The 14353-nt window shown below is 38.9% G+C and overlaps 1 protein-coding gene across 1 annotated transcript in view; it reads right to left on the bottom strand.

The window, feature by feature from the left end:
* LOC129352238 (cytohesin-3) overlaps positions 1-14353 on the bottom strand; it is a 38898-nt gene that overhangs the window by 10054 nt on the left and 14491 nt on the right. The window contains exons 3-9 of the mRNA XM_055021113.1: positions 13330-13394; positions 11910-11976; positions 11328-11446; positions 8328-8408; positions 8123-8235; positions 3648-3796; positions 2742-2853 (exon numbers count right to left, since the gene is read on the bottom strand). Of these exons, the coding sequence (XP_054877088.1) occupies positions 2742-2853; positions 3648-3796; positions 8123-8235; positions 8328-8408; positions 11328-11446; positions 11910-11976; positions 13330-13394 (706 nt within the window). The remainder of the gene's footprint in view (positions 1-2741; positions 2854-3647; positions 3797-8122; positions 8236-8327; positions 8409-11327; positions 11447-11909; positions 11977-13329; positions 13395-14353) is intronic.

Genomic DNA, 14353 nt, shown 5'->3' with positions numbered 1-14353 from the left:
GAGATTTGAGAGAAAGGCTCAGAGGCAAAGGAGTTCTGAAGGATTCCAAGAAGAAGAGTGGGCACATGGCGGAGGGGATGGGAGAGGCTTAACAAAGATGTGATTGTGATGTTGAATTACCACTGACACGTCAGGCCCAACAAACCTATGAAGAGTATCTTAGCAACCATGATGGAGGTGCAGAATTTTCAGAGAAAAAATTGGCGAAGGATCAAAAATCTTTAATATTTCTTCTAAATTAATTAAATCAGAAGTCATGAAGTAGACAAACAGCATTTTCTGTTTTTTGATGATGATAGCTGTCTACAGGAGGAAGTTGTGCTTCAACATAAATGTTGAGATTTGCATACAAAACGTGTCCATAGACACAACTTACCTTGTCGCAGGTAAAATAAACCAAAACATCACAGAACAAGTTCCTGATCAAAACTATTCAAATCAGTGGATGGTTTTGGTTAGGTGCCTACACACAATGACTTTTGGGGCTTTATTTTGTTAAATAAAATAATAAAATTGTGCCAAAGTTGATTCTATAAATATCCAGTTGAGATGGCTAAATCTGCACTGCTGAGTAAAGCAAAATGTTCAGAACTTGCCAAGGTCACGACCCTCCTGTTAGCTTCCTGTTAGCAATAACAGCTGACTGCAGATGGAAGTGGTGACCTTCCGCTTGGCGGAAAGCTTCCTCCAAGCGGAAGCAGACTGAATTCTTCAGGAAACTAGTGTAAGTCCAAACAAACCGAAACATGCTGATCTTGACTTATGCTAAAGTTGTTTTACATGAGTAGAGATTGGCAGGTTGCTGTGAAAATAGATTCCAAAGCCTATAAATAATAGTACGACTCTGGAATGCATGTTATCACAGCTTATTTATTAAAGAGTTCCACAAAGTGATTGAAATCCATAAATTGCATACGTTTAATAAGAAGGAAGGTTGGTATATTTTTGTGCTAGGTTCATAAAAATGGCATACTTATTTGGGTAAAAGGATTGGATTCAAGTGAGCCTAAAGAATAGTGGTGGTGACAAAGTAAGCAAGCTTATATTTTTTTGCAAACAATATGAAACATCTAAAATAAATGGACTTGAATACAAAGTATTTGTAAATACCATATATTCAGATTCAGAGTCTTTGTGACATTTACGTCTTGGTTTTGCTGATGACCTTTTGCGTTTGCTGCCAGCTGACTTTAGCTTCTGATTTTGACACAAAGGTCGCAGGCAGGGTTGAACCTTTAATAGCTTCACTCTGATTGGCTAATACATTTTATGAGAAAACGCTGCGTATTAGCCCTACCTCTAACCTGACCTACAACCCCAAACACATCATAGATAGCAATGATTGATTGATTGATCACCTTCTGGTAGTTTATTAGTTCTATATGATACGTGTTCCCTCCACATAAAAGACTCCACTTTGTTGTTCACCATTCCTTTTTTCTTTCTGTGTTAACCACTTAATGCACATGTCCCAGAATCAACGTTTAGCGCCGCTTACAGGTCTGGGGGAGTAAAAATCACTATTGGGTTTTCATATATATATATATATATATATATATATATATATATATATATAAACAACTAAGATCCATAAATACATCAGGGACAAAGCCTCAACAGACAATGTGCTCAGTGAATGTCTCAGACAACAGGGAACGGAGGCTGAGGTGCCAGAGATACCATCATGGGAGGACAAGCCCCTACATGGGATGTACCACCAGCAAATAACCCAAGTGGCTGATATCAGTAAATCCTATCAATGGCTGGAAAAAGCTGGACTCAAGGACAGCACAGAGGCCCTCATCCTGGCCGCCCAGGAACAGGCCCTAAACACCAGAGCAATAGAGGCCCAGATCTACCACACCAGACAAGACCCAAGGTGTAGGTTGTGCAAGGAGGCCCCTGAGACAGTCCAGCACATAACAGCAGGGTGCAAGATACTGGCAGGGAAAGCGTACATGGAGCGACATAACCAAGTGGCAGGCATAGTGTACAGAAACATCTGTGCAGAATATGGACTGGAAACCCCAAGATCAAAGTGGGAAACACCCCCAAAGGTGGTGGAGAACGCCAGAGCTAAGATCCTGTGGGACTTCCAGATCCAGACAGACAAAATGGTAATGGCGAACCAACCAGACATTGTCGTAGTGGATAAACAACAGAGGAAAGCCGTTGTGGTAGATGTAGCAATACCAAGTGATTGCAACATCAGGAAAAAGGAGCACGAGAAACTGGAGAAATACCAGGGCCTCAGGGAAGAACTGGAGAGGGCCTGGAAGGTGAAGACCACAGTGGTGCCTGTGGTCATCGGGGCCCTCGGGGCAGTAACCCCCAAACTGGAGCAGTGGCTACAACAGATCCCAGGAACAACATCAGACATCTCAGTCCAGAAATGTGCAGTCCTTGGCACAGCCAAGATACTGCAGGACCCTCAAGCTCCCAGGCCTCTGGTAGAGGACCCGAGCTCAGAGGATAAGAACCACCCGCGGTGGGTGAGAAGGGAATTTATATATATATATATATAATATATATATACATATATATATATATATATATATATATATTTTCCTCCCCCAAAATCTATCACCCTCCAGCATTGCTTTTGAAAATCAAACATCAATTCAAGCAACACATAAAAACACACTGACTCAGCAGAAAACAGAAAAACACCTTTTTTTTCAGTAATTCCGATGCTCCGCTGACAGAAACCATCACACTCCAGGTTCTGTTAATCCACTTACCCAGCTTTAAGAGCCAGCCCTCTCTGTCCGGGTTGAAGAATGTGTGTGTCAGGTCGTTCCCGTCGTCCTCTGGGATTTTGAAGGGCTCATTTTTGATGCTGTCATAAAGATTCTGCAGACGAGGCAGGAAAACTATTAATCAAACTGGGGGGGTATGGGAGAACATGGCTCATTTGTGTTGAATACAAGAGGTGGAGGCATTATAGATTATCAATTATCACAAACACACACGTGCGCGCACGTACACACACTCACCCACACCAGTGTTGTAGTACTTGAGACCGTTTTTGGTCTCGAGACCATTTTTTGACTCAAATGCGTTCGAGTTCGAGATGAGACCGAGACAATGGTCTCGTCTCGAGGTAATGTCTGCCATGATGGCAGACATTGCAGCATTGTGCTGCCTGGCTTCATGCAGTGGGAGAGAGGGTGAGAACAGTCACAGTGAACGCCTTGTGCTTGGTTACTTCTTGCTTGTTGCTCTGTGGTCAGTGTTTATAGTTAAGCATTGTTTACTGTCAGGTCATTGCCTCAATTGCTATGTTTAATGGTGCAGACAGTGGTGATTTCTGACATGAAAGATGTGGGCAAATGCCCAGGGCATTATATGTTTAGATAAGCAAAACATAGAGTTTGTTCTGCTTTTAAATTTATTTTAGCTCAAAGTAATTAATATCCAAGTGTTTTTATGGGAATGTAAATTGTTCAGATCAATTTGATGAGCAATTTTGATCATATTTCGCATTTTATTGTGTCATGTAGCACGGGGCGCTGGTCTTGGTCTTCCCTCGGTCTTGGTCTTGTCTTGGTCTCGGGTTAGGTGTTCTTGACTACAAGACTGACACACACGCACACACACGCACACGCACCCACACACGCACACACACGCCTATTACAAACTCTCACCCTGAGAAGCTCCTCCGGCAGATCGCCTCCTTCATTGATTCCCCTGTTCATGGAGATGAAACGCTCGACAGGGGGCTTGTCTCTGACGTTTGGATTGTGTAGACTGGTGTTCAACATGATGATAGCGAATGACAGCACATAGCAGGTATCTGCAACAGGAGAAGATTGAATATGTTAATTATAACCTCCCCCCATTAGTCTCTGACAAACAGCATTTTTTTATTTTTCAAATTTAAACGTTACTTTAAGTTGATCAATATTTAGTTGGTAATTTATCAGTTCCTTTTTTTCTGGGGTGTAAAACAGCAACATTAGCTGCCTTTCCATTACAAATGTGCACAAATCCTTGTCGATATCCCGCTAGTGTCGAAAATCACAACTTTGCGATTACAGTCTCTTCATTGAAAAAGAAAACCAATTAAAAATCACAGGTGAATAAGCTTGTTCGTGCAATAAGTCATTACAAATATTTCGACCCGCCCCACCGTCCTCCCACCATTTCCTGCCGTTTTCTTCTTTGTGGTTTGCACAAGCAGTAATATCGGGTTGTTGATCATGTGACTCGTATGATGCGAAAAAGGTGTTTGCGGCTTCGCTAAATAAACCAATTCTGACATGGCTGAAAAAAAATCACATCATCCTAGTCAGGGTTACCAAAACTGAAGTTTATGTATAAATCCCACTTCTTAAATTAACAAAGGTGAATTAAAAAAAATCTAAATCAAAATAATGAAAAGCATTCAATGACAGCTTCGTTTTAGTGACATCTGGTGGCGACACAAGAGAAAAAAAAGTAAGGTGTAGCTGGCCCAATAAAATCTGTTTTGAGTGAAAAAGTAAATGTTGTGAGGCCTTCGTGATATCGTTATTATGTTGTGGGTGAACTATTTTGTATTGCGTATTAAATATGTGCAGGGAAAGCCTCCTGTGTTGCGAGAAAGCAGCATGCTTGTGCTGTGATAATGCAAATATGGGGATTAAAACATTTTACCGATAACAATTCATCCTCTGTTTGGACTGGTTCCTGTTCAAAGAACAGTGGTGACTCTGACTTTGTGCGCTCATTTACTGGATTACTTCATGTGCCAATAAGTGATTCTAGTGACCCAATAAACCTGCTGGACCCAGAGAGCCAGTTTAGTGTGTCAGTTTCCAAAGTAACACTTCAAAGACTGGTGTGATTCGGACAAAGGAATGACAGATTTATTCATCCCAAAGGGATTAATAAGTAAACAAATAAATAATTATATTATTTAATTAAATCAAATGAATTATATTAATAAATAATTATTTATTTTAATTAATAAAAATTAATACATTATTGGTTGATGTGGGAATGTTGTGTTTTGTTTGTTTTGTTTTTTGTCTGAGTGTCAAGGTGAAGCCTAACATACTTTCACAAGTGGAGCATTACAGTTTTTTCTATAATGCCCTTGTGTGGGCTGCACAACTGTGGAGCCCACACAACCATATGAGAAATGTTTTCTTTTTTTATATTGGTTATGCAGCCTGTATCAATTTTTTATATTAACATGAGATATAGCTATCTCTTTATAATGAGATAAATTGAGTTAGCTCCCTTCATCATCAGTCATGACCAATTGATTAATTGACAATTCATTGTTTTTGAGAGCTTAAATTTTTCACTCCTTTATTATTTGATGTATACATAATAAAATTCCCAAGGTTTTCATAATAAAACAAAAGGTTTTTTTCCCCTCGCAAGGGGACGCAAAAGTATTGCGAGGAGACACAAAAGAAAAAAAATCGCCATGTCCCCTATGGGGCTCCGTAACAAATAATTCACATTTATTTAAAATTCAAAAATACTTTATTGATCCCCAGAGGAAATTAAATGTTGTTATAACTAATTAATTAAAATTCTACAAAGAGTTATTGTACGTGGTGATTGGTGGCTCTTTTTATGTGCCTGGTTCTGATGCTGCTGCCACAGCAGATGACAGCAGAAGAGATGACGCTCTCAACGGCAGACTGATAGAAGAGCTGCAGCATCTTGCTGCAAACATGGAAGGATTTTAGCTTCCTGAAGAAGTCCAGTCTGCTCTGTTCCTTCTTATAGACTGGTCTGTTAGTGAGGTGGTCATAGATCCAGGCGATTGTTGAGGTCTCCACCTGTGTCATCTGGAGTTTTTCACAGAGCAACTCCAGATGATGGACGGAGTCAATTCACAGGCTGCATTGTGTTAAATGCACAATTGTTCTCAAACAGAATGGAGTAAGTCCCTGTTAGTCAACATAATAATGATACTCCACATGCTATTGACTAGATTTTAATTCACCTCAGTGTTGTTGCTAATTTTCAGCATCAAACCGACTCGCACACTTTGGCAGACCCCAGTTAAATTTCTTCAGAAATGTTCTAGTTCACACAGCTGTTTGTTCCAGTCCCATTGTCTCTCTCTCAGCTCCACGCCCTCCCTCCCTCCACCTTTTGTAAAATAGAAAAAAAAAAAAAACTTCTCTCTACTGAACACAGCACAGCAGGGGGACTTTTGTGAAAGAGGAATTTTCATGTAGTCCCACAAAGCAGGAGAAGACAGGCCACTTTCATGTGTTGGTGGTAATTAAAGATGTGCGATCATGTTGTTTTTATGAGCTCAGTGCGTCGGCATTGTCAGAGTCGAGGTCCCATGGTAACGCTCTGTCCCACATCCACTCTGACTCATTAAAATGTCCCTGTCGTTTTTGTGGGGAGTTTTTTCCCAGCGGAGGCCTGGGATTAAACACGTGCATTTAGTTCAATAACCTGTTTAATCTGGAAATTATGAAAAGAAAAAAATACCCAAAAAAAAAAACGCCATCAATATTTTTCTAATATTTTTTTTACCTAATGACTGTGCATCCATTTCTCAGCAGATGAAGCGTCTCTGCTGTTGTTCACCAGGTCTCTAAAAGCCCTTTAAATATTCACTGCTAGATGTATCTGCAGGCCATTGTTTATCACAACAGCATGTATCACTCAGTCAGGTTGACTCTTCCTGAATTATAAATGACCCTTGTTTGTTGCTGTTGTTTACTGTGCAGCTGCAGATGAAGTGGCTGGCAAAAATATTCAAAACGCTGGAAATTTTCCAGATTATTTTACACATCAGAACCACAAACTGGAGTGTATTTGAATGGGATTTTATGAGACGGGCCAACAAAAACAAGTGCATATTGGTGAATAGAAAGTCAAAGGGTTCGAGGTTTTGAATGTTCTTCTAAAACAAATACCTGAAGAGTGTGGCCCACACTGGAATTTAGTTCTCCAATCTGATATCCTGTCAGATATCTCCCACACGGGAATGTTTTGGGGGTTTTTCGGTTTCAAAAACACCCCTCTCCACAAGAAACCATCTTCAGAAATTGTTTCATTTAACATCTAGAATGGTCCAAAATACTTTTTTGGTTTTTTGTTACTCCTCCAGGCCTGTAAGTGGCAGTAAACATAGAGCATTGGATGTGCACATTAAGCCTCCACACAAGGATAGCACGAAACAAGACAAGAAAACAAAAATGGTGAATAACAAAGCAGGAGGGAAATCCTTATGCATTATTTTTTTTCTGTGGTAGCTATGGACATTGGGTCCTTTGTTATGTATGATGCGTATGACATGTTTGGGGTTATTGGTTAGTTCAGATGTCGGGCCAATAGATCAGCGTTTAATGAAAAGAGGCGTTTTTGTTGTCCACAAAAACATGCAAGGGTGAAATTCTTTTTTCTTGATTTTTTTTTAAACGAAATGTTTTCCGTCCAGTAAAAGAATACTACACTGGCTAATGCATTCCTGTGCTATTTTTCTTGTATCTGAGTCTGGAATTTCTCCCATGGATGGTAGATTTTTGACCAGGCCAATCAGAGAACAGAAGAAGTTGTGAGGAGTGACGTCCATTTTCTGCTCTGTTTTAGAATTGTAGTCTGCCTGTAGTTTTAGCAAAGGCAGCAGAGGAAGTGAACAAAGATGTTCAGTCTGTGTTGGCCAATCTCCCAAACGTTCGCAGTCGTCTTGTTCAGCTCTTCTCTCTTCGCAGTGGAGGACGGTTGTTCAGAACTTGAGTACTGGTTGTTTTAGAAAAAGAACTGTCGAAAATGCGACAACAGATGACTTGCAGCTGTAACTGCGGTGAAAGGTGATGGATGCAGCACTTTCTCTCACGTCACTGTCTGATGCTACTTTGTCTTGAGTTGATAGTATGTTTTATAAAAAACAAAATCCCATTCAAATATGTTACTAGTCACTATTTTGTTGTACAGTTTGGACCAATATGGACACAGGAAAGGCTAAAAACCCACGTCTGCTTTCATCTCCCGTGTTTTCTGGTGTTTTCTCAGTCCTGCCGCTTCCCTCCCCCTTACTACTAACACTTGTCATGCTGGAGAAACACTCAAAGAGCTGCTGGAGCTCATCTGACAGCTTTGTGATGGAACACCTGAGAGAAGCATTCAGGAATCTGTAAGCGGCGGTTCGTCTGACCTGTGGACTGGAAGACTCCAGGGTTGCACTGGCAGTAGCGCGAGGCAAACGCCTCCATCATGCGGTCGATCTTCTGGGCTTCACCTGGCAGACGGAAACTCCACAGGAACTGCCTGAACAGTGGAGAATGTGACAGGATGTGTTTAATATTAGACCTTCTCTTCTCTCTGAATACGAGGCAAGGAAGGCAGATGTGTCTTCTCACCGTAGAGCTTGGACGAGGTTCAGGTCGGCGAACTCATGCAACTCCACAAAAGCCTGAAGCACCTTGATGTTGAAGTCATCCCTAGATTAGAAAAGAGAATTTAGAGTTTGATTTTATGTCAAGATTCATCAATCTTTGATGAATCAAGAGCTGTGTTTCCATTACAAATGTGTGTAAATTTTTGTCTATGTTCGGCTAACGTGGAAAAACACAACTCTCATCATCTATCAGGCAATCAGAGGAGACATTGGCGTCTTATTCAGGTGTTGAAGCAACAAGCCCCGCCTACTTGGGAGCAGCTACATATGAAGAGTTTTTGGGAAAATTACAGTAATTACACAACTTTTTATAATCTGTGTGATGCTGTGAGAGCTCTGGAGAAGCCAGTGAGACATTGTCTGAAAAAAAAAAAAAAAAAAAACGTCTTCCTATGGTTTCCACCAGTAGTAACATCCAACTGTTGCTCACATAACTCACGTGATGTAAAATTTTTTTTGTCATTGCAGTTTTGTGAAATACATCTATTTTAATACGGGTGAAAAAACAGTTTTTGAGGTGATAGCGCAAAAACGTTTTGTCGAAAATGTGAAGCATTTCCAAATCGGCAAATTTATTTTTGTAACTTAAATTTTATGGTAAGTGGAAACGCAGCTGATGTGAATGCAGGGAGAAAGTCATTCTCTGCATTCCTGTAAGCAGGTGAAGCAGCGGGTTGATTTAGAGGAGAAACGTTCATAAAGCTCCGCTAAGCATTTCTTTCTCTGTCATTAGTTTGTCAAGGCGGCTCAGGACTGTCAGACGACAAGTTTACCTGCTTCTGTAGTCACCATATTTATCATTAAAATCCGAGCATGTGCGTCTCCAAGCCAAACCAAAACTATTCTGACATAGATGTTTGCATTCTGTGAGCCAATATGTGTCTGAACACAGTAATAATCTCACATTTCAATAACATTTTGTGCTGTATTCGGAGGTAGAGTGTGGACTTTTTGCTTATTGCCTGTTTGTATCTTTAACTGCAGCCAGGGCGGAGCAGTTATTGCTTTCTGTCCGTCACACCTAAAGACGGCGGTCCTCCGAGGGTTTACACGAGTTTCCAGACGCCATTATTGCGAAGGAAGTTGAGAGAAGAAAGCTGTTTGTAAAGCTGACAGTAAAATGCAATAAAAATCAGAGCTCATTTGCACGATTCCCCATCTTCATCTTGGCCACTGCTCAGCATGTAATGATAGGTTCCTGCTTCTTGTATTAGTTTAATTAGTGATAATTACTGAGTGCAGACCCTTTAGCTTGTGCTTCATGTGGCTTCAATGGGTAGGTGGCCTCTTTGATGATTCTCGGCGAATAAAGCCTTCAGTAAATCATCTAATGTGTGACCACAAATGCAAAAGCAGATGCACAAGCGCCATGTGCTTTAACTGTTTGGTAAACACACCAAAGAAGAAGCGGAGTCGTTCCTGCAGCTCCATGCAGAACAATGCACACCTGAAATCATCACCGTCTTTGTTCTCTTGGTTTTGGGAGATAAAGATAAAGATAAAAAGTAAAAAATAAAACAGAAGCACAAGCAAGCTTCTGTGGTCATTAGAGTCTATCTTTACACTTATCGGTTATCTGAATCCCTGATAAATCGGCTGATACCCTACATCCTGTTTATATAAAGTTTTAACCAGCCAATAATGGTTTTAGGGCATTTCTCTTTAAAGAAGCATTATTATGTATTTTCAAGCCACATTTTGTGGCTTTTTGTAGCATTATCAAGTAACTATGTTAACTTTGGTTGTTAAAAAAAATGCTATATGTATTATTAATATGACTTAAAAAAAATTTGACTTTGAAAAGTAGCACTTTGAAATTGGATCTCTGTCACTTTAAGAAACTCTCCCTCCAGGAAGTCATCATAACATGGCTCCTCTATTAACCCTTTAACAACATTCTTACCAGCGTTGCTCTGAGAAGTAGCTCTTATAATGAACTCAGCAGATGTGCAGATCCAACAGCTGTTTGCTAATTATTGCTGGCAAGAACATGTTTTGTTTTTTTGTTTTTTTAAGTTAGAAATCAAAAATTGTTTTTCTAAGCAACAGTACAAAAAAGTCCCAATAGTGTTTTCAATATTAATGTTTCTGTTTCTTGCTGAGGTTGATGTAGTTTAAAAATAATCCTTTCATGCATTTAAACATCTGCAACGTAGCTCTGCATCTGGGACTCATTTAAAATGCAGGACTCTTCTTTATGAATATGCAAATAAGCTCCTCCTCTTTCCAAACAGCTCTTCTTGTTGCAGCTGCTCACTCTCCTCTGTCGAAGCACAATTCCTATGTTTTTTGCCAAATATGTTTTGATTTTGTTGATGCTCTTTCTAAATCTCTAGCAAATCAGACATTTGAGCCAAATGTTTGTGATTTTAATATTAAGACAAAAATTGGGAGCAATTTCTGCCTTAATATTTAAGATGAAAATTAAATCTCTAAATTAGAACAAATTTAGAGATTTTTTATTAGGAAACAAACTGTTTGTAAACGGATAGGAAATTTAATTGCATCTCTTATTTAATCTAAATTATGTTTTTTTTACAATATCTGAATATTGATAAAGTCTGTGTACAGAAAATAATCATACAAGTTATCTGAAAGAGAGGTAATGGTTCTTGTTGTCATTTTTATTATGTTAAAATATTGTGATTAAACTTTAAGCCCCATACTCATACTGTGTTAACTGTATTAACTTTATCTCATAAGCCTTGCTCCTGTTAAACTTTTGACTTGTAGTATTTTTATAGTCAGGCCTGCGGTGTGAGGAGCTAGATGGTTGGTTTTTTTTGACCAGCTTTAAGTCCATATGGGGAGCTTCATACAACAAAACACCCACTCCATCTCAAAGCTTCATTTTTCTGGCAGATTTAGTCATCTTCTCCTTAATTAGTCGACACAGACAGTGATCTTCTTTAACTCACAAAGGTGGGTGTAAATCTCGCACAAAGAGGAATTTCTCCCTCACCGCTCGCCCAAGTAGTCCCCAATAACGGTCTTGTTGAGGCCCTCGCCTTTGTAGAGGAACTGGGCGATGTCTTCCGGAGTGTTCTGGAGCAGGTCGTTCTCCAGCAGGAACTGGATTCCCTGCAGGAGAGCGAGAGAGACGACAAAAACACACGCACGTTCATCTCAGGCCCATGTGGAAATGACAGTTCTTTCTTCTTCCTTATTTGTTTCAAACAAATAAATAAAAAAATACCCACAAAAAATACTGTTTTGGAACATAAGCTTCCATACTTGTCGGAAAAGGAGAAGAGTTTTTTTTTTTTATTTCTCACTCCTTTATGCTATTCGTCAGCATGCTCTTATATCAAAATACGTGACAGTATAGATTGTACGAATATCTTTCATAAAAAAAATATATATATATACTCCATTCCTCCTAATCCTCTCGGAATAACTTGTATTATTGTGCTGTTTCTGAATACCTTCCATAAAACTACAGAAATAAATATATTTTTGTAGCTATTATTGAATCGATTTATTCCTGCTCTCACAGCTGAGTAAGTCTGAGCCTGGCGGTTCTGATGGAAACAGAACTCCGAACCTTTTTGGGATCCATGTTGAATTTCTTCCTGCCCATGGCGATCTGCTTGTTCCTCTGGGACGTTTTGCTGCAACATGCACACAAGAGCTTCATTTAATCCAAAGCAGACGTGAATATGACATGATAATATGAACTATTTACTGGGATAATTCTATCTGGAGCAAAGAGGGGAAAACGACAAAGACTGTAATTATGTTGACTGAAAAAAACAAACAGAAATAAGTGAAGATCATTTAGAACGTTGCTGCCAACACTTCCTGTCAACAGCAGCTGGTATAGTTTATCTATGCAAAAGGCTGCAGGAAATGAATCCCATACAGAGACATATTTTAGTGCCAACACATTTAGATTTCCATATATATTTTAAAGCTAAACACAGCTTGATAATTGATTTTACAAAAATAAATAAATGTAAATAAGTGTATATAATTTTCAAATTGTTTTAGAATAAAACTCTAAAACAAAAATCTGAATATTCAAGCTTGTGTCAAGCTTTTTTTGCTGATGTTACATCTTTTAAATGAAAGGACGAAAAGGTCCTGGAAGTGTCCATTGTTAGCTTTCAGCTCTCTTTGGGGTTTAGGCCTGGGCTTTGACTGGGCCATTCTGACACATGAATATGCACTGGTCTGAAGCATTTCATCGCAGAACCTCTAGCTGAGATCCATGGACTCTGATCAGGTTCTGGCTAAAGGGACAGCATGATGCTGCCACCACCTTCTTTAAACATGGAGGAAGTTTATTCATTTTGTACCACAGAAAAAACAAACATATATGCTTTTCATTCAACTTCACAATTATATAAAATAACTTTCATGCATATATCACCTAACCTCAATTTGACATATTCAAGTGTATATTTTCATATTGAATAAACTTATACATCCGGTGTTGTATAAGTTTTTAAAATATGTTTTTAAAAAAGGGCTTTTATGCGGATATTAAACTTTTTATTACATTTTTAATATATATATTTATTGGTCTGATGCAATATTGTGATTTTAAATCTTGTGTTTTTATTAACTTTTAGAATAATCATCATGATAAAAGCTGCTGTTATAATTCCAGTCATTTAGTTTCCGTCGACAACTCAGAGGTGGAAGTCAGAGCTCCGCGTGACACACATAATGTCCCGGCCAGAAAACAGTGCGCTAAATAATGAAACATAAATTAACAAAGCTCCAAGGCAGGTCAATTTTTCTCGAGGAATTTTAATAGTTGAGTTTTAATAATACCTCGACTTTTAATGGCATTTGCGGTATCATTTCAGCCCTATTAGAACCCATCTGAACAAATAAAATCTATGAAATCACAGAGAGGGTCTACCAAGAAGAGAAACCGTACACAGAAACTACCATAAGTACAAAATACAAGTTAGCATAATATATCCAAACAACTATAACCGTGAACTTTGACCTACCTTTCCCCGACACACGTCAGCTGTTCAATCTCTGTCATGACTTCTGCGATCTCAAATTTCAGCCTCTGGGAAAAAGAAAGAAAATCATCATCCAGACGTTCTCTGTCTTTGTGTCAAAACAGAGACCAGAGCAACGTTCGCCCTGGGACATACATCAGATAGAATGAGGAACCTGGCTGCGCAAAGACTTTCAGTTGGGACATTTGCAGCATGCAAATAGACCCAGAGAGGTGGAGGAGAGACAAAGAGCTGTTGATTCCCATGAAATTTCAATTCAAATTCAATTCAAAAATACTTTATTTATCAAAAAGGGAAATTAAATAAATGCTTTTTGAATACCTGGATAATATCAACCCTGCAGAGAAGATGAGTTATAAAGATAATCTGAAAAAAAAAAGGAAACTTGAAAACCTTCTCTCAATTTATTTTTTTACAGAGGCAACTTTTTTATTTATTTCACCAAAAATAAAAAAGGAAAGGGAAGACAATATTAAGGTTTGCACACTCCAAGAAACTGGAGTGTGCAAACCTGTTGGACACGGGCATAAATGATAACAAAGGACAGAGAAAAGTAAAACAGAAAGACTTTTCCCACAAACATTTTGTAACTTTTGGCACCATGAATCCAGATCTCTGTGGATGAAAAAGACAAACTGCTGTATCCTGAATGATCAAAGGAGCGCAATCACAGACCCTTCCTCCCTGCAGCTCATAGAATCATCTCTCCAACAAACTCAATTAGTTTGTTGTTGTTTTCTTATTCATAAATATACAAGCACAGTTTGTACATTCTTCCAATTTCCTGCTCATTCCTCAGGAACATTCCGTTTTGAACCTGAGTATGTTATTTTTAATCACCATTCAATCTTTTTCCTTACTTTCTGTTTTTCTGTTTTTGCCTTACTGCAGATTTAGTTTTAATTCTACACAACAACCCAACTTGAAGGAGTGTACATATATCTGTGCTCAATTAAATTTGTGGTTTATTCTTTTGAATCTAAAACAAGAACGGCGAAACAGAATC

The sequence above is a fragment of the Poeciliopsis prolifica genome, unplaced genomic scaffold, assembly GCF_027474105.1.
Source record: "Poeciliopsis prolifica strain line A6 unplaced genomic scaffold, Auburn_PproV2 SCAFFOLD074, whole genome shotgun sequence".
In the NCBI taxonomy this organism is placed as follows: Eukaryota; Metazoa; Chordata; class Actinopteri; order Cyprinodontiformes; family Poeciliidae; genus Poeciliopsis; species Poeciliopsis prolifica.
Note: the sequence above shows the minus strand (reverse complement) of the source record. Positions and strands in the feature narration are given on the sequence as shown.